General features: G+C 35.8%; 1 protein-coding gene across 1 annotated transcript in view; it reads right to left on the bottom strand.

Moving 5' to 3' along the window:
- The window catches only part of AP3B1 (adaptor related protein complex 3 subunit beta 1), a 171,751-nt gene that overhangs the window by 58,572 nt on the left and 91,372 nt on the right, over nucleotides 1–21,807 (bottom strand). The window contains exons 15-20 of the mRNA XM_074569713.1: nucleotides 17,400–17,576; nucleotides 11,928–12,114; nucleotides 10,837–10,967; nucleotides 8,543–8,654; nucleotides 7,020–7,176; nucleotides 4,093–4,267 (exon numbers count right to left, since the gene is read on the bottom strand). Of these exons, the coding sequence (XP_074425814.1) occupies nucleotides 4,093–4,267; nucleotides 7,020–7,176; nucleotides 8,543–8,654; nucleotides 10,837–10,967; nucleotides 11,928–12,114; nucleotides 17,400–17,576 (939 nt within the window). The remainder of the gene's footprint in view (nucleotides 1–4,092; nucleotides 4,268–7,019; nucleotides 7,177–8,542; nucleotides 8,655–10,836; nucleotides 10,968–11,927; nucleotides 12,115–17,399; nucleotides 17,577–21,807) is intronic.

Below are 21,807 nucleotides of genomic sequence, written 5' to 3'. Positions count from 1 at the left end.
GTATCTGGCATTTCTCTGTAACATAGTTTTTCAGCTTTTTTCTTAAAACTAAGTCTTCAATATAACCCAAACAGTTTCCTACCAAGAGAGCCCACTATGGGAAAAGCAGAATACTAAACAAAGAAGTTAAGCTATATTCCATCAAACATTTCTCCATTTGCAATTCATCTTGGTAATAGAGATAGAACCTGGTAAATGCATATAGGACTTGAAGCAGGAGATTTCTCTTGCTCAATGCATAATTCATGTGCTCCGCCTGCAAAGTGTGTAAAATGAGAATTTCACACCGCAGCATGAGCCATGGAGCTGCAGAGAAAAGGCAGATGAAATCATATTTTGCTGTGTGAATTTTATTTCTTATCTTCCCAATATTTATACAAAACTATCATTGACAATCCAAATGCATTGACAGATCACCCACTGTTTCCATTGTGTTAGCACTTGAAAAAGAGATCAGGCAGAAAGATAGACAATTTGTTTTTGTATATTTTTTAAATAGTGGATCAGGCTTTTAACAGCTGAGTGACTGTATTATACTTGTATAAGGAGGTCAACAGTAGCTGATTTTAAAATCCCACTGTAAGACACCTACTTATACATGCATTACCCTCAAATCCGCATTTTAGCTCTACAGTATTTATGCTTACAGTATAATATGTATCTGAACACCTCAAACTATCCATATTTCAAAATGATATAAAACACTGCAGTACAAGAGAGTGACTTTTCTATTCACTGCAGCTCAATTACAGTGAACACAACAGCTTTTTCAAAATGATTCTTCAAGAGAAAAAACACAAAAGCACTAATAATATGTTCAGGAAAAATAATCTGAAGTTTTTGTAACCTATTTTAATGCTAGTAAATGCATGGATGTATGCCCCCGTGTGAGTACAATCAAACCTTTTTTATTATGAAAATTCTGCTGAACATGGCAATGGTACCCAACAAAACATAGAGAATGGTAAACAGCACCCAGAACATCAGTAACATAGTTCATAATGTGTAGCAAACTGATGAACTATAAAAATCACGCCTACTAACTACTCCTCTTACCAATATGTATTTTAGAACATCTTTTCAGTTTTATTTAAAAGCAAAGGAAATCCTAATGAATCATCTTCCCATATACACTGACCAAATTAAGAACACCCTGTAGCAGAGTAATATAACCAATGGCTTTTCCAATAAAAATCTATCAGAACCAAAACATGCATTTTTGAGAGCCTGGCTGAAACAGTCTGCTTCCTGGCTGGCCTGAAAAGATGTCAGGTAGCAGAAAAATTCTAAGATTTTCCTGGAAATAAAATAAACATGGGTGGTTTTTGTAAAATGTACCTCAACACAACGGATCTATACAAGACTTTATCTGTAATGTTCTTTAAAGTTGGTAAACAATTGCCGCTTTTTCCAGCTTAGAAGGGCTTACCTAGGTTATCATCAGTTAGCTCCACCTACAATCACTGGACTCAAAACAGGTCTCTCTCCAAAAAAAAAATATTCTATTAAGCTAGTTAGCATAACAATCACCTTTCACACAAAATACCTGTGATTATTCTCCCCACCCCCTCATCCAATTACGCTTTTGAATACAACCCGGTATTAGAAACTTCAAGCATAAATGCAGGCATCCAACACGGCTTAGATGGAAACTAACTTCATGGTCCTAGAGATTAATAAAGTACACTGAAACAGTCCTCTATGTTCAAGAGTGTTAAATTAACTTCCTCCCTGCCCGCTTCATATATGACCATTGCTGTTTACAGTTCATCAGCCATAGCTGTTGCCCTTACATTAAATGTGCTAATTTCTTAGTGAAAAAGAATTTAAGGAACATAGACATGTAGCTTTTGCATAGTAAGCTCTTTTCTTTTCAACAACCTCCTTGCTTCTTTTCTTGCTGCCATGCATATAAACCCATTGCTATTTGTTTAAATATTTTCTGCAATGTTTAAAAGCTTTGCAACTTTTCAGTTCTACCCTTTGACTCTGATCAAGTCTTCTGCCAATTGCTTACAAATACTTCTTGTTCCTAACACATTCCTTTTTAGGTCCTTCTTAATCAAGTAAGAATTCAGGACAACTGCAACATTCTTTTTCTTCTCTTAAAATCCAAGGGCTTGACAATTTTCCATTGACTTCAAGAAAACAATCCCAAGCTTCTTTGACATTCTGGTTCTCACATTATTCAGTATATTTGACTCCGCACATTCTAAACTGCTGTTTTAAAATAGAAAAAGCTTCTTTATGCTTGTAATCCTCACATACCCTGTGAAAGAACCAAAACAGTTTAGATAACTGCAGTGAAAGAAATAATGAAAAATGGCGCTGATATCCTGAAAAAAATGGACAAATGCAGCAGAGAGAAGACACCGTTGCTTGAATATGGTTTTGCAGTGGTTGCTCAGAACTACACAGGTCAGAGTACTTATTACTTTCTGGTGAAAAAATACTGTGCTAATACGAGAAGCTGCAAACTCTTAGAATTAATTCATGACCCATTTAGCATCAAAGGAGTTTATTCTGAGAAGACTTAGGTTACATGTGTTGTGCTACCATTCAATTTGGCTTCCCTACTAGAAAAAACTTTGACATAGGTGCATTACCCATTGTAGCATTTGGGCAGGAAACAATGATCAAACCATGGAAACACATCTCCATTTCTAAATAGTACAGTCTTGCTTCATCTTTTGTTCTACTTGGTAGAAAAAGGGAATAGATTAAAAGATTATAACTCAGAGTTCCTAGGTTGACCTATAAAGTTACAAAACAAAGACCATGTACAATATATGTTCAAGATTTAGAGCCTTACCTCCTCAATCAAAGAAAACGCACAGCAAAATAGCTTAATGAAGTTATAGCCTTCCCTCTTAACTGTTCAAAACACACCTGTCCATTAGCTTCTACAATTCCATCAAATGCAACAAACAATGTTTGTTTTGACTATTCAGGAATCTATACAGGAGTCCGGACTGAAATGTCTTGGCTTAATTTAAAATGCATCAGAGTATCATTTAATTTTCAAAACCACATATCAGTATTAAAATGGAAGCTTCTGAGCTACAATTCTACCCTTCAATTTTTTAATAAAATATTTAGAAAGAAATGCACAGGAAAAACTTGGTAACAGAAAAATAGTGTCAGAACTTCTTTTACTCTTCGACCTTAACAGATTTAGCATGAAGTTCCTCCTTTTTTTTATTTTTTAAATGAAAGGTAGCTAGAGAAACAGAAACCTATTCATGCTATTAGTTTTAGCTCTGTAACTTTAACTTGAGTATAATGAACTTTTAACCTCTTTTTCTTCACTAAGGTAAGCAATTAAAACTTAACTGACACATGAATGGCTCTGTTGAACACTTTTGCATCCTCACACACTTCCGAATCCAATTTAAAAGATGTATTTGAAAGTTTGCTACTTCGTAAATGTTGTAAGAAAGCTAATACAATTTGAAGCAACGGACACCTTTATAAGCTTCATTCCTCTGAAAGGCAGAGAGCAATAAGAAGTTGATTGCTCATTAAGAATATCAATTCTACTAATCTATGTATACACCTCAAGTATACATGCATTAACTGCACTATTCTCAATATTAACAGGAAATTTTAAAACAATTCTACTAGAATATCTTTAAACTCTTATGAAACAATGTACTAACATTGGTTTCTTGGTTTTGCTTCCTGTCAGACACAGGTCCTATAGTAGTTATACTTTAAGATCCCATTTTAATATAATAATCAACTCAAATCAGGATATTATTTTTGCAAACTATCCACGTACTATGCTTTCACCAGTTCACCAGTAATCTAAAAAAATAATTAGGTTCTATTCTTCATCATCTATCTGGAGTAAAAATATAACAGAATTAAAAGGGAAATATGCTTTTTGATAAAAAATATTCTTGCTTAAATTATCAAACTGCTTTGGGATTCGTCTTTTTATGAAAGGTCAAAAATCTTGTTCCAGAAATTATGGATTTTTAGATACCCATAAAACCACCACCAATCCCCATTCCCACAGAAACACACATGTGTAGATGCTTAGATGCATTTTTTCATATTTTATAGAGGTTTTTTAAAAAATATAATTACCTTACTAGAGGTAGCACTTCTAGATTTTCCAGGCTTAGAGTCACTTTTAGAGTCTGAATCTGACTTGGAGTCTGAAGAACTTTCTTCAGATGACGTGGACTCTGTATCAGAGGTACTGGATGTGCTTCTCTTTTTGGAGATCCCCTTTGCTTTCTTTTTAATGTCCTCTGAATCACTACATATTGAAAAAAAAATATTAAGGAATCTGCTTAGGCAATATCCCACATTAACAATTCAAAGTTTTATTAAATGGGTTTTAAGTCAGTATTTCTTCATTATAAAAGACTTAGCTAAGATGGCAGAAGTAGTAGCTTATTTAAGGGTACACAAAATTGTTCTATCACATTACACAACAAATCATCACATATAATTCAAACCAGTGAAACAGCCAAACAAAACTGTGAACATATTAAATATTAAAAATATTATTTGCATGCATCAAGCTCATAACATTTCAGAAAGAAGTGCAGACACCCTTTCAAATAAGTAAACTTTCGGACTATTCCACCTATGATTAACAGAATCTTGATGAGTTGTTAGATGTTTTTGCAAAGTAATACTGCTTTAAAAAAATAAAAATTAATGCATTGAATTTATTCCTTTGCTATTTCTTCTAAATCAAACCACATAGAAATCAGACCTACAGTATCTACAATATTTCAACCCATTAAAGAGTTTATAGATAAGTGCTATTACATTCTGACACCTTTGGTCATATTGAGTACCTTACAGCTAATAGACTTCAGAGACACTATTCTTCACACCGTAAAGTTTTGTTCACCCTGGCAATGTTGGATTATGTTGCTCTGTGCTAACAGCTACTGAATATTACTAAAATCTGCCTTGTTCGCTTCTAATAATACTACAACTACAATTAGTATATTACCTTTTTGTTTTCAGGGGAGTTACTACCTAGAAATATCGCAGGAAGTGAAAATTGCTTTCTAATAGTTATCATGGAGCAGATAAATTAGTATCCCATACAGAAAAAAACACGTCTGTTCTTGGATCTGAAGGCAACAGTTTTATACTTCCAAATCAGGTGTTTCATACACCACCTGATTCAGCTTCCTCCCCAAGCCAATAAGGTGGTTACTAAAATGCTTGAAAGGTAACAAGGTAACTGCTGAAACAAAATAATTAAACAAATTCAGACCACTCAACTAGTAAGAGTCCCTCTGGACTGAAATTAAGTTGTTATACATTTTTGCTTAGCTTTAGGAGCAGTACAAAACAATGTACTTTGCTGCATTACTGTTTGAGAGAGCAATGTTTTTAGAAGGGAAAAACAGAGAGAAAGGGAATTGAAAAATCTAACATGACAGAAAGGAAAATAGTTAGGGCAATACATTCCTCCTCCCAACCAACAGCTCCCCAGGACTGAATTGCCTAAATCAAATGTAATAAAATTTATTAAAAATCAACAGTAACATTTAAGCCATGCTAATAATTCCTACCCATGTAACTGAAATTGAAATCAAACCCCCAAATTTTAGTCAAAAGCATTTTTTTCTGAAAGCAGCAAACTTGAAGCTTGCAAAGCTAAAAATGAAACAAGACTACACTTCACAAAAACAGTCTAATGTAGCATATCTGATTGTTAAAATCATGGTGAAAAAATAGGTACTATCAAAATTATTTTTCAGTATGACAACATTTAAGAACTTGTTTGAGGTCAATGAGCTAAACATAAACATTCACTAGCGTGTATTCTTTGAAGTTCTACTTCATGATGTATAAAACAGGTACTGACAAAATTCTACATTTCCTTCATTGCCATTGAACAGAAGCTGGAGTTGCATCAAGAAATAATTGTGAACCCATTATATAAATGAAGTAAGTTGTTTTTCAACAATTTATCTTTAGCTTATCTTTAAAACTAGATTTGAAGATTAAAAATGTTACTTTATTGTACATCAACCAGTTTTGATGGGTAATCATTGTTTACCTTACTGCTTAAAATTTCAGATGTTATTCTAATGAAGAGAATTTACTGGTAACTAGCTTTTTAACTTTGTGATGATGAAAAGCCTGTATTAATTTAACCTACAGATTTCATTTGTTCTGAACAGGAAAAACAATATAAATCACTTTTAAAATCATTAAATCCTGACTTAAATTAATAAAGTCATAATTAGGGCATTATGCTGTGTTTGTTATGGAAGTGGCAAGGCGAGCTGCTTTAATTACTGTCTGTAATAAAAGGAGCAGAGTGCGTACTGCGCCCCAATCAGCGCTGTCAGCCACGACTGAGCTGAGCTGCAAACTCATCAAGTGAGCTGGCAGCAGACTACAGAGTAAAGGGCGATCATGTCTGCAGAGGCCACTTGCTGACAGCAGTGGAAGAAACAGATTCATACAATCCAAGGTATTAGCCCCAATTACTCAAAATTTTAATGATACTTTAATACATGATAATGCTGTTGATAATGGGCAATCTTAAAAAGCGCTAACACTTAAATATCTTATGACCGTTTCCCTTCACAGCCCTTGCCTCTAATATTTGGATCATAATCTTTTTAATATAACATTATTTAGAAAAATCAATTGTCTTAGTTACATAATGGCAAAGTGTTGAAGGACTTAATTTTAGCTCTCAGCAAAATTGCTGCAAAAGGTAATTAAGTGTTTCACACAACTGTTTGATCACTTATTCAGCCTCCCAAGGTTACATCAATTTTCAAAAAGCCACCCAAGATTTTACTGAAGTCAGAAATTAATTCCAAACATAAGAGTAGTCTGATTAATGAAAATACGAACCCAGTTCATACACTGAATATTACTGGCACGTATTGAAACAGGAGACATCACTCCTTGGCCAATACACCCCAAAAACACCTAATTAAAGGCTTATCAGACTGTTTACAGGAAGAGTGCTTTAACAGCTAGTATCACAAAATATTAAAACCATACAAATGCATACCTACCTTTCATCAGTAGCTCTAGATGTTTTCTTTGCCGTACTTTCTTTGCTGCCTGATTCACTGTCACTTGATTCTTCACTGGAAGGGGAACTCCCACTACTCTCATCACTGCTGTCTTCCTCCTTATCTTCCTTCTCACTTTCACTGCCAGACTTGCTCTCTGATATAAAAACAACTCTTACAATTTTTTTTCTAAATATCTTACATAATTAGCATTTTAGGAATCCAAATTTAATTTAAATAAAACAATGTTTTAGCATTATAAGACCCAATTGCACGCTTTAGCGATATTTAACCTGTGACAAAAGCACCCTAACATTTACAAAATTCTAGTGGTTAAAGACCCGTCCGTCCTCTTTAGCCTACAGTATTATACTTTATCAAATTAGAAAGCCCAATAATACATTAATTGCATGTGGATTCTTCAAATTACGTAACCCTATCAGGAGATGGAGATGACCTCAAATTCTTTAATCTATACATTCACTTAACTGCAAGATTATCTTTTCAACCAGTTGTTTAATTAGATAATCTGTTCTTGAATACTGATATGATGATGATTGAAACACTGACTTCAAACAAATTATTCACCCTCTAATTAATCATATAGTTACCAAATACTCAAATATCTGAAGGGATTATATTCTTTTCTTGCTTCAGAGATCATTAATTTCAGTGATACAATTCTTAAGCACTTCTACATATTTCATCAGTTTAGGAATGAGAGGGAAGAAGCTCTATATTCAGATTTTAAGGTGCCTTTCTTCCACTCCACCAGATGCTGATAATTCTTTTAAATCTATAATGCTAAACATTTTCTGTGTCTAAATTCTGGACCTGGGAGTAAGATGTTCTTCACTATATCTGAACTATATTAACGAGTACTGAAACAACTGTCTTGGGGAACTGCCTATCCAGCATTAAGTGGGAGACTGGTCAAAAGAACCTTTGCTCACCTAAATTGATAGGCAGCTGTCAGTTATGATCTCCATCATCACCCCCATTATAATACATAGAAAACATCGTGTAGAACTTGAGAGCAATACTGTAACACAATTTACTGAATAAACCCCACAAAAAACCACAGTTAAATAAGTCTGGCCATTTATCAACACAGCAGCACGTGCTTCATCAACAACAAATTCCCAAAAATACTCAAGACTTACCGTTCTCAATGGAGCACATGGGCATTCTTCCCGCAAAAAGTTAGGTGCCTTTAGTTTTAATTGGAGTTCCAAACTCTCACTACTCTTACTACATTCAAAGCAGGATAAAAATAGCATGCCAGCTTTTTTAACTGGGAAACAAACTGAAGTCTAACTCATTTAATAAACACAGAAGCCATACTGGTAAAATTAGCAGTTACTGCACAGCTGAAGTGAATGTAAAATTTTCCCCTTATTTCCTGATTTTATACATAGCTCTGGCTTTTTTTGACATTTTTTCCAATTCTTTTTAAGTAGTGGCCAGTTCCGAAGATACAGTTCTCCAGGCAGCAAGATGCAAGTGGTTTTCCAAACACCTACCTGATGCACTGGTACTGGCAGACTCATCTTCCTCCTCCTCTGATTCAGAGTAGAACTTTTCAGTAGGTTTCTCTTTCCTTGTCTTACCTAGGATTCCAGTCCATTCCTTTGCCTATAAATAAATTTCAACTTAAGTTTGCTTTTACAACCAGCAATACAAAAATATACACACAACACATCAAAGAAAAACCACTCGCAGTAGTAGTATTAAGCAGTTTCTAAATAAATCCTCTAAGCAAGTCAAGAGAAGCTATTAAACTTCTCTTACTTGACACAATTAGGAGAACTAAAAGTTTTGTACATACCTCTAAAAGGTGAGATATGTCTATTAGAGAGTCTAGAAAAAGATTTACTAAGGCAGATTAAAAGCATCAGTAACCATAAATTAATTTCTATGCCAAAAGAACCTGAAGTCTGAGAGTTTTATCTCCAGATCCAGCTGAGTTTAGGCTATGACTAGAATAAAGGGTAAATATGGCTAGTTACCACCTTTATCATCCCAAGTAAAGGGGAAAACAGACGTGCACCCAAGTAGGCAGAAGAAGTTCCAGCAGCCACAGAGAAATTATATTTCAATTCCTTTGTAATTCTCCAAATAAAAGTAATTCTTATCACCAAGAGAACACCAGAACGTGGCAATACTTTGGCCAGACTTTTTTCTTTCCATATCCCCCTATACTACTAGAGAAGCAGAAGAAAAACCAGGCCAGGAAGAAAGCAAATAGGCAGACAACTATAAGCAGTCTGCCTCAGTGACCTGTATCTCTCAATATAGTTGAGTATACATACTGCTCTGATCTGGAATACGACTAACTTTTGAAAGAGTTCTAACAGTGACCTGCAATGGCTCTAGAGACACACTGGCTTCGTCTTAAACACCAAAAGCTGCTAAAGCTTTGCAATGCTCCTCCCAGGAAGTGGCAACTTAAAAATCCAATATTCTTTTGGATATAAATGATATCTAATTGTGAATTGCAGCATCAGAGGAACCACAAAATTAATGACAATGAGACACTCTACAAAGAAAATACTTGCAAAAAAACCATGGGGAAAGGATTTTCGTTTTTGTCTTGAGGTTTAAATGGTTGGAGGTAGATGTTTTTTATTATGTTGTAGATGGATGTTACTCCATTTGATCAATTTCCTGCAACACTTTTTGGTTTTATGGACAAAGGTGCTTCCACACATTCTTTCATGCCAAGCCTATAATTTATAATCCCCTCCTTGAGCTGATTGCCTTCAGATTCTGCCCGTAAAAGCTTTCAGAAGTTTGTACACAAATACCTTTTTCTGAAATGTATATAAGGAGGTAGACAAGTAATATGGAAGTACTAAGGAGAAATGCTTGTTCCACCACATTGCTGTTCATTGGCTTCTGGAAGTCATACCTATTTTTTAGAATCTTCTCTACCCATTCCTTACCTAACTTCTTTTATGCAAATTAATTCATGTGCAATTTACTGTAGAATTTGGCTCATGACAAGGACCACGTGTTTTTCTGGGGATACCTGTTACAATGACATACCTCCAGGTGCACCATCAGCATGCTGTATTCCAAATATATTTATATTTCTGTTACTGTTCAACAGCTTTAACTGACATTTAGTAGGACTCTGGTACCTGACGCATAAATCACAGCTCTAGTACCAGAACATAACTTTGCCTTAGAATTCACAATCCAGTAACAAAAAACTATTGGTAGTAGAAGACCAGCCCTGTAATGTCAATAGATGACTAGTGCACTAATAGATGACATTTCCCTATTATAAACTTCCCTAATTCTCTCCAGATGAGCTGAAATGTAAACCCTGGCCTCTTCCAAACCTTACACTTCGAAATAAACATAATTTTCCCCCCTGCCACTGCCTTTTGTTTATATTACCTACTTTTTTGTGTTTAGACTTGGATTTTTACATGAACAAGCCTCCACTCACCTCTTACTTTGGTAGTCCAGCTACACTCATCATTAACAGCAAGTAACATACTGCAGCACAGTGAATGTAAGAGGTTTGAAATCAAAAGTGAGATGGAAGGTAAAAAATCTCATTTAATCCATTAGCAAAGCAGAAATGGTCTACAGTTGATCCCCTTCTCTCATTGAAAAGAAAAGAGCAGGCATCATGCAGGTTTCCAAATGTTCTGTTCCCAAGCTAAGATAAGCAACACGGATGCTCACATGCATCAACATCTTTCAGTACAGCATACAGACAGTATTTAAATACTTGGGATTTTAGGCTAATATTCTATATTGACGAGTGCCTTCAGCGAAGTTACTTTTAATGGCGCTGACATACCGATTCGGCTATGTCAACGTTTCGGACGGAGGGGTCAGGCGCCACCTCTGGCCAGTCGGACAGCTCCAGGTAGCCAGTGGCTCGGCTGTTCAGCGTGTGAGACAAGGTGCCAAGCTGGAAATGATCCCGATCTATTAAAAAAAAGGGGGGGAGGGGAGAAATACACAAACACCATGAGCTCTACCACAAAGAGCAATCTTAATAAGAGCTAAAGGTAATTGCCATTATATTACCTCAAATGTCATGGAATAAATATAAACTAGGAAGCTCTTCATAGGTCAAAAAACTGATTTCAGTCCATAGATTACAATAATCTCCCCCATAATGGTCAATAAAAAAGCTAATCAGTCAGTGTGTTTAGAGGTGTTGCTCTGAAATGTAGCTTCTCTAAAAATTACTTTACTGTGAATATTAAGAATGACAGCACAGTTAAACAATCCATATACATGTCTTGGCACAAACACATCCAGAATTTTAATAGTTTTTCTTCAAAATGGAGCTCGTTTGAGAGATTCAAAACTGGCACTAAGTAAGTATGAAAATTAAAATTACAAATCATCACAATAACAGAGCATTTTTAATTAAGATAACCTGATAACCTTTAATTTGAGAAGACAGACAATGGTTCTTACTTGTAAAAAGACAGGCAAAACACACAGGGAAAATTATGACTTTGGAGAAAAATAATAAAAACCTAATCTATTGAGATTCAATTTATTTCAGATTCAGAAAACATTTGCCACACTCACATTAGCAATCTTCTATTAAAGTCCAGATAAAAGACTAGAGCTATTTTCCTAAATTGAAGAATAGTTTACCTCAAAAGACACACCTTCTGTTATTTAAATCAAATTTAAAATCCACATAAATAGAAATGGATCTGTTTGTCAGGGTTTATCATCATAGAAATGCACTGTGTTTGCATCATGCAAACCTTGCTTGCTGAAAAGCAAGTAAGCAGAGTGAGTACCCTTGCATATTAATCATTTGTATTTGCTAAGTGACACAATTTGAGAGCATATTTGAAATAGAATAGGCTGCCACATTCCTTTACACAATTAACATTTACCAAATGATTTTGGCAGTTATACCTTTAAAAGGAGACTCAAGCAATGGGGCAGGTTTCTGTGCCAGAAATATTTTTTTGGCATATTTGCTTAAAGCTCCACTCTTCTCATTCGGAACAATAAGCTGCCTAATAAATCTTGTACGGTCTCTGATGTCGTAGCTTTGATCATACTTGCCGAGATTTAATACGTACTGGGTAAGCAATTTTGTCTGTGGAAAAAAACAGGACAAGAACAGAATACAAGTTATTTATGATTATTGATAACTCTGGATAAACATATTTAAAGAGGTAATAAAAATGAATGGTTATGTCAAACAAATGTTGTTCCACAGGGAATATGCATTTCTAAAGCTGCAAATGGAATTCTGCAGCCAAAGCACATGTCCTCTTCTGTACTGGGGAGGTGAATGCTGAGTACTGAGAAGCAGCCATGTGCTAGATTATTAAACTGCTGAAGTGGAAAGAAAGGCATCATTAAAAAAATAATCATATATGGCAAACCCGCTGAAGGGTCTACGTGAGGATAATGAATGTGGAAATACAACTAAAAACATGGCACTCAAAACTTAATCGGAAAAATATGCAGGACATCAAAACATCAGAGGGTATTAGGGGGCTGGCAAACTGCTTCTGCTGAGGTGTGTTTTATGAAGAGATACTGTCCCTGGCATAAGCAGTGTCTGCACTCTGACTGCACTCAGTTACTTTATCCTGAATTATGACCCATTAAAGCAGACACATGAATCACTGAACTGGATTACTGCAAATTATTTGCAGTGCATTTAGCTGTTACTTTTTCATAAAAGCAAGCTGCTGATGCCCTCTAAAAACCAGGATAAAAGACTTCTTCCATTTTTTTCTTGAAGCTTAAAGCCTCTAGTAATATCGGTCATTTATTTATTTATGTAAGAAAGCAACTTATATTATCACAGCTTTTTACAGCATAATAGAACTTCCTAATTTGATGTCTGAGAATATTAGCATGTATTAAATAATTTTAATAATTCAGTTAAATTTTTAAAACTAAAAAAAGAACATAAAAATCAGGGAGACTTTCCCAGTATTCATTTGGTATATTTGAAAGAAGTATGCCACTTTCTTTACATAGAAGTACACAGGAAAAAGAGCAAAAATAATAAATCATCATAAGGATGGAAATTTTTAGTATTTCAACTTAAAATGGACAAATAACACAGGGTTAAAAATGTTTTGTCAAGGACGATTTCTTTTCTTTATATAAAGAAACAACCTTGTGTATATATCTTGTTTATCATGCTATTATTGCAACAATAACACAGTTTCAATCATGTGAGCAGAAAAATACATTAAAAAAATCAGCCAATTTTGTTATGTGTAATTTGCTAAGAAAAGTTCAGTTTAATAATTTCCACCTTGAGAATGCAGTTTAGTTATTTCTAGAGAGGTAAAAATACTTTTTCAGAATAGTCCTGTAAGTGAAATACACAGTAAGCAAAAAAAGGTTCTAATTTTAACTACATAGAATGCAATGCATCTGATTACAAAGCATTTCACAACATACCCTACGGTACCAGAGATTTGAAGAAATTAGTCATATTACATTTAATAATAGTAAAAGCATAGTTAAAAAAAAATCTCAGTGAAAAAATTTTCATTTCTTTTTTCTCACCAATGACCAAGGATGGTTCTGTGAAAAGATATTTTTTCCCCCAAGGTACTGTCTTAGAGCTGGGAAAGGTAAAACCTTCCCGTACATATTTCACAGCTTTTGGCAGCTATTTCTGTATCAGGGTATAAAATTTTAAACAACTGCATCAGACAGAACATACGTAATCTGCACCCATGCAGGACTTGTGCTGTTCAATCTGAATGGAATTGGAAGGGAGGGTTCCCAGGTAGCATGAATTAACCTAAATGAAGGATACCTCCCGCAGTCTTTGCCATCACTTCTCTGTAAAACGAAACAAGACTCCTTCCTGTCATGGCAGAAAACGCAGCAGAACGGATCGTAAAACACAGTGGTCTTTGCTTGTGAATTGCTATAGGGATGGGAAAAGTTGAGGGCCTTGCTACCATGGTGGGAACTTTTTCAGTGAGCGTTGATGAAATTAGATAAACAGTTGATCCTGAAAGACTGCATTTTCTTTAACGGAATCATTTTCTCCATGATCCTTTCCCTTTTCCTCCTCCCTTTCCTCTCCCCTAAAATATCTTTTCCATATCCAACAAAGACACAACAAATTTATATGGACGAATGTTCCATATCTGCAAGAAGTCTCCTTGCAAGCATCATGTATAGTATAAGTAGTTTTCACGAAAACAGCATGAAAAGACTATTTTTTTTTCTTGTCTTACGGCAACGCAAGCAAACAACTAGCGAAGCTTTTCTACATGGAGGTAGCTAATAGAAACAATTAATTTTTAATTAAAAACAAAAAATAAACTAATGAATACACATCATTTTTTCCAACACAGGAATATCCATAAGAAGCTGAAAATTATTTGAGCAAGCACATTAATTTGGTGAAATAGGACAGAATCTGTACACCATGACTGCTTCACAGAACAGTAAGACAAAGTATTCTGATATGTAATATCATACATTTATTGTCATATGTCAACATCTCCTATTACCTGGACATGCTCATTATATAGTCATAATACAGTTTCTTTTATCTCCACACTGTTAGAATCTGTTACTAATTTTTGTACATTTTGGTTTGGCTAATATGAAAAGTATACTTCAAGTCATCCTTCAGCAACTTTTCCAGAATTTTCTAGTGGCAATAGTTCTATTTAAGAATTTAATGGCTATCCTATATTAGCAGCAATTAACCTTTTGGTAAACCCCCACTTGAAAAAAATTGTAATACCAGTATCACCAACAGACAAGGCTCTACAATGGGAGAGAAACAGCTATCTATCCACTCTTTGATATCATTAGCTCACAGTAACTCGACTCATTAGATACATAAGATAAGGTTATTGTGCTAAACCACATTTGACATATCTATTTACACACTAGGACTACTCAGGACTTTTTCTGGTGGGACTCCTACTGTGTAGCACAACAGAAACCCACCAAAATCTCTTTATTCTTCCTACTATATACAAGAAACAGCTAAGGCAACTAGATGACATTTTTTCCATGTAACACTTTCTCTTATACAAGCTCCATTTGGACAGCTACCTAGCACATTCATAAGGATTTTTATGTCCCTAAGTGATGAAAAAAGGAAGCAAATTTACCAAACACAGACAACCAGAGAAAAGCCTGTTTTTAGTAGATATTTATTCAGATAGGACTGAACCTGATACTCTTCCTTAAATTATAAAGAGTCTTTAAAAATTCATGGGGTGATCACAAGATTTAAAAGATATTGGGAATTCTTATGAAGAGTCCTAAATTTTAAAAAGCGTTCCTCAGAATGTGCTGCATTTAGTTTTCAAACATATGCCTAAAGAAATTATCAGCAAATAAAATAATATATTCACAGAAAGAGAAAAAATATCAAAGTCCTCCAGAATTTTGTGCTTTTCGCCTAACAAGAGGTTTACCCGCCTTTCCCTCACCTGGGGAAAGAACTCTTTTTGTCTGGTTGGTGTTGAGTCTCTCTTGGCTATCCTACTTCTACTTTTCAATAAAGTGACATTGTATCTTTGAGATTTTCACAATTCCACTGACTTTAGATGAAACTGATAAAGGGTTCAAAAAAGTATTACATGGTGGGGTAGGATACAGAGGGAGAAAACATGGGGATGAGGAGAGGTGGACAGACTGACAACTGAGCAGCCAAGTGTACAATATTTGTCTTCAAGTTTGAAAACTTAACACTGAAAAAATGGCTGGACTTTTTAGGAACTGAAGTATTTCCAGAAAGAATTGTTTTAATACTGAGTGAGTAAAGAAGATTTACTCCTGGGAATAAGGATGTAGATATAGGAAGAGTGTTGCCAGCTCCTAAAGACAAAATCATAGTATTCTAGTTTGGGAGGAGCTTTGAATCGAGCCAAGCCATCAACCTACTATGGTAGAATTTTGTATCCGACTAGCTTGGTCACTTGAGAAGACAACTTATTTTTCTACAACCTAAAACTAAAAGAGGAAAACACCCTTTGATGAAATTCATCATTTAGTAGGCATCTCAGGAGACAGTTTCTTCTGCTTTATCGTCATTACTGTATTTGAATAAAGTGTTATGAAACACTTATAATGAAGATTCAAAATGTATTAAGATGTGAAATTGGAAAAAGAGCATCACAGAAATCATCAACTCCTTGTAGGCAATGGATTTTTGGCTAAATATGGTGTGGAAACATTAGTGTAAAATTACAAAAAATCGTATGGAAAAATAGCAAATATGATGTAATGGTCCAAAAAGAGACAGTTCAGATAATCAGACCCGTATTTCCTTAGCTCAGCCAGCATTTTCATTAAGATGAGCACTGACAGAAAGAAGTCACCTTTTGTCACTGTCCCATTTTAGACTGTATAAGTAAAGGACAAGCATTCATTCTTATCTGAATGCATGGCAAGACAGTTCATCTTCCACACGCCCTACAGAATAAAGTCTCAGATCAAATCTGCAGTTGGATATAGCTATCAAGGAATAAGAAGACACCACAACTGCAGAGCTACCAGATCCTGTGCTGTCCAAGCTGTCGTAAAACAGAGGTGTAGCAGCCCAGGAAAGCATATACATCTCTGACAATATATTTCTTCTACGTTTGGAAAAAAAATAAATCTTTGATTTTACAACCCTTTACAGTAATACCTGGAATTACAGTGAAAAATTAGTGTCGAGATGCTATATTTCATAGCCAGAGAGTGACAAAGTTCATAGTGCTGTCATTGAGAAGAATGAGGCAGCTGGCACCTCTCATAGCTACTGTTTTCAGATGCCTGAAAGTTCACCTTTTTGTACTATTTGACACTTTTAGGTTATCATTATTACTAAAGATGACCAAAACCCACCCTCTGCACAAGGTAAAGTGAAATAGTAAGAAATACAAAAAAGGGAAAGCAGCTACTATCTTTAAGATGAGCACTGATGGAAAGACATGACAAGGGCTTTTGCTGGCATCTCCTTTTAGATATCCTGAACAAAAAATGAGCACCTTCTTCTTCAAATTGACAGTATTCCCTTGAAAATTCTGGTCTTAGATCCAGAAAACAGCAAATCACTTCTTGAAAAATCTCCTACTTGATATTAGTAATACAATTTACAAATCTTTCATATTTATGTGAATTAAAAAATCCACAATTTCCCCAAGAAAAAGAGGAAAAAAAGAGTGATCTTACCACTACTTTCACATTTACCATCCAGAACATACTCAAAGACTCACAGTTAGATTTAGTCGGTTAGATTTCTGGAAAACTGATGTTGAGCTTTTCTTTGTAGAATAATATCGACCAGTTTTGGTTACTTATATAAAAGGAATCACCACTGATCTATACAGACTGTACAAAACCTACTATTACTTTAAATATACGCAGTTCCGAGTTTAAGCTTACCTGCTTTGAGTTTGTTAAATAGAGTTTTGCGCCCAAATTTAAGACCTGCAACTTTACAAGGTCATCTTCATTAGTGAAGCTCTTGGCTGTCTTTCTCAAAACATCCGGTGCGATCTTTGGAACCCGTTCACAGTACTCCCCAATGAGCCAGAGAATGCTGGCTCTGGCTACCGGCACCTGAGAAAATATTGTGCACTCTAAGTTAACACATACACAAAGACTGCTTGTGAACTTGTACATGTGTGTGCTCAGTAACAAGTTAAACAAAATACCATTTAAAGGCAACTACCATGCAAGAAATACAGACCCAAATTAAACACTGTTCAATATGGCCGCTGTGGTAAACTGAATATTCATACCAAATGTAAGATACAGATCCTGCCCCAAAACTCATGCATTACGAGTTGACAAGACAGAACAGGAATGGAAACAGAGGCACACAGAAGAGACGTGTTCATGTTTCACAGTACAAGCTGGTGGCAGCTGGGAAGAGGATCCAAGTCTTCGAGGTGTGGTTGTGAATTCTTGCCACCAGGTTATGCTAAACACCATCTTGAAACAAAACAATGCTTTTTTGCGACTATATTAATACAGAAATGGTTTCCAACAACACAGCTTCCCCAAATCCTGCCTATTTACTTTAAAAACACAACAATTTCTTTAAGACCATTGCTATATTTCCTTCATTCTTATTTAAAATTTAATGAGAGTAAATTTCATATTTTTGCAAATCATAGAATCATAGAATTGTTAGGGTTGGAGGGGATCTTAAAGATCATCTAGTTCCAACCCCCCTGCCATGGGCAGGGGCATCTCCCACTAGACCAGGCTGCTCAGAGCCCCGTCCAGCCTGGCCTTGAACACTTCCAGGGATGGGGCTTCCACCACCTCCCCGGGCAACCTGTTCCAGTGTCTCACCACCCTCATGGTGAAGAACTTCTTCCTAACGTCCAGTCTGAATCGTCCCCTCTCTAGTTTTAATCCATTCCCTCTAGTCCTACCATTACCCAACATCCTAAAAAGTCCCTCCCCAGCTTTCTTGTGGGCTCCCTTAAGATACTGGTAGGCCACTATAAGGTCTCCTTGGAGCTTTCTTTTCTCCAGACTGAACAACCTCAACTCCCTCAGCCTGTCCTCATAGGAGAGGTGCTCCAGCCCTCCGATCATCCTTGTGGCCCTTCTCTGGACACGTTGCAGCACGTCCATATCCTTCTTGCAGTAGGGGCTCTAGAATTGGACACAGTACTCCAGGTGGAGTCTCACAAGAGTAGAGCAGAGGGGGAGAATACCTCCCTCGACCTGCTGGCCATGCTTCTCAATGTGCAAGGCCAGCTGAACAGAGAATTTTGGAGAGACAGGAGTTCAAAACTAGGGTTCTCAATTTCTGAATAGCATCTAACCCCTTAATGGAAAACACTCTGGCCAGAAACTTCACACAGGTCTTACTGTTTTGGAGCTAATTGACTGTTTCACTGAACTAAGTGGCAGTAGCAGTTTTTAGATGAACTCCCAGCACATGGTGCTGACTTCAAAAGCACAGTACTGTCACAGACACAGGGGAACCAAAATGGAAAAGCACAGAAGGAAACAGAAGCTCAAGCTCCATGCAGAGTTTAGAAGCAGTTAGGAGTTAAATGAAATAATGTACACATGCTCTTCTGAAAGGTGAGATAGCCTATATCACTTGGTGGTCAAATTAAAAATTGCATCTGTGTTACATATCTCCCTGAAAACATTGTTCTCCTTCCTTGAGAGGAAGGAAGAAAGCACACGATAAGAACTTTCTTCTAGGAAGAAACATGTCTTGCACAGCACCTACAGACTGTGGTGCTCTCATATCCTGTACAGGCTCTTGTTCAACAGATATTGAAATACTAGAGGAAAACACAGAACTGTTCCATCCTATCAAATGACTGACTGTAGTTTAGAAAAAAAGGACAGCTTACAATTGTAACTGCAATTTCACCTGATTTTGCCACTTTTCCTAAAAAAGTTAAAGGCATTTGTACTAACACTTTCCATTACTCCCTACCCTATACAGTGATTTTTAACGAGCTGGAGTACTGCCTCAGGCAAGATTCACAGGAGAAACAAGCTTTAGAAATTCAGCACTGTGGTTCTCAAAGCACTAATTCTTAGCATCTTTTATATATGTTTGTCCTGGTTTGAGCCATACAGGACTAATTTCTCTCCTAAAGCTTGGGAAAACTGCACTTTTAGAAGACTCTAGTGTCTGAATTTGTGAAAATATTTGTTTTATAGCCAGCTATGGTATGTGGCTTTCAAGGTCTCAGTGTCTTTGAGCCTTGCCAGGTGCAGGGACATGGAGGAGCGAGGCCTGGGCACATGACCCAGGCTGGCCAACAGGACTATTTCACAGCATGAACATCACGTTCAATACAAATTAGAAAGTTTGCTGCGAAGTTCTCTCTCCCCCTTGGCGGGAGCAGTCCAGAGAACTCCTTGCCCCAGTGCCGGACCCCTGAGCCCTTCCCTTCCCGCCAAAGCCTCCGCACTCGCAGTGTCCGACATTTGCTGCCCACTGCTGGGAGTGCACAGCTTCCTGCTGACATAACTGGCTGAGTATTATCCTTGTATATCTTATATTGGTATCGGTATCAATATTGGATCTTTAGTATTATAAATGTTAATTATTTGGTCTTATCTATTAAATCTGTTTATCTTTCAGCTTGGTTTTCTTGGTTTTTTCTCAATTCCCCTTCCTGGGTGGGGAGGGGTTATTAGGTGAGAGAATAAATGTCTAAATGACAGTAAATTGTTGTGGGTTCCTCAGACCATAACGATGTTTTAATTACTTTTCCAGCCTATGTCATGTATGAATATCTATTTCTCAGAATTACAACAGGAACCAACTATTAAGTATCCTACCTTGTATACACATAAAATTTGAAAGTACTGCTTTCCAGTTACATTCATAAAAGGTAACAAGTGCAAGTAAACTCCAAGGTTCAGGATAGTAATTCGCAAATGATGGTCCACAGTCCCTAATAAATGGCCCACTAAGCCACACTAAAGAAATACTAATTATGTTCACGAGAAATTTTAATGATTAGACATCGTTTACTGCTCCAGAAAGTTTGTCAACAGTTTGGAACACAGCGAACCTGACAATATCTGCCTCTATACTATACATTTTTCCAAATACACATGCCAATAAAAATATAAACAGGCATATCATGGGGAGAAGAGAGGACTGCCTCTGCTGTAAGAGAAAGCAACCGGATCACACAAAGACCGAATACAGAGTACAACAACAAAAAAATCCCCTCAAGAGATAAATGCCAATTCTAAACATGGAAAAGATATTTAAGGTAGAGGTAACATAACGTATTGAGAACAGTATAACACAGTGATTTAACGTACATAAATATATGTAAATACTGATTGAGACACAGTTTAATTTTTTTTTGGTGAATTGACAAAAAAGTTAAATGGTCTTGGAACTTACAGTGAGAGAGGGGAACAAGCTACTGAACAACTGCTAAATATAAAAACTTTAAATGCAGTCGGAGTATGTTCGCTTGCAAAATGGTAAAACTGATGCCATTACTGTACACTGATTTCAGAAGGGAAAGAGGTTATTTCTAATGTTCCAAAGGTTACACTACATTAAGACCTCACTCCTAATCTATTATTTTAAATTGGGCTAAAGAATAGTAATTGAGTGGTACATTAAATTTTCCAGTATTGGAGCAGTTCAAGTTGCCTGCTGTACAGATAGATACCTCTAAATAAGAATATATAGGCAACTTCAGATTTCAGTTATGCTAGATTTATTTTTCTAAAATATTTCATTACAGTCTTGTTAAAATATTAGAATTCTACAAGATATCACCAAGTACCGCAGCCTATTAGAAACATCCCTTTTCCTATTATTGTCTTTTGATAAAGCAAAAATAGCTCACAGAGCCAATCAATTTTAGTAATAGTATTAATTATGAAAGACAACCATCAGTATTGTACTTTTCCTAGTCAAACCCAGTATTACACTTTAAAACCACAATGAAATATATTCAAATATATTTAAACAGTGTGCATTTAAGCACTGTGTTTTACTATTTAAAGTTTTTTTCCAGTTTGTAAAATGTAATTATTAGAGTAATAAACTAGTTTTAGAATGTAAAACAAATAGACTAAACAAAGCCTTATTTGAAAAATAGTGACAACAGAAGATAGATTAATTTTTTCGTGAGACACTGCCTTTTAACCAGGTGGTTAGCTTATTATGTAAATACTGTATATATTAAACACCATTTTGTGCAATAAGAATCAATATCAATCAGAGACTTTTGAATCAAAACCTGAGTGGAAGCCATTTTAATGAAAAGTGTACGTTGAACTGATGAACCCAATGTTTCTGTGTCACTGGATTCATTTGGGGTCAAAA

Source organism: Larus michahellis, chromosome Z, assembly GCF_964199755.1.
Source record: "Larus michahellis chromosome Z, bLarMic1.1, whole genome shotgun sequence".
Classification (NCBI taxonomy): Eukaryota; Metazoa; Chordata; class Aves; order Charadriiformes; family Laridae; genus Larus; species Larus michahellis.
This window is presented reverse-complemented; position numbering and strand designations above follow the sequence as displayed.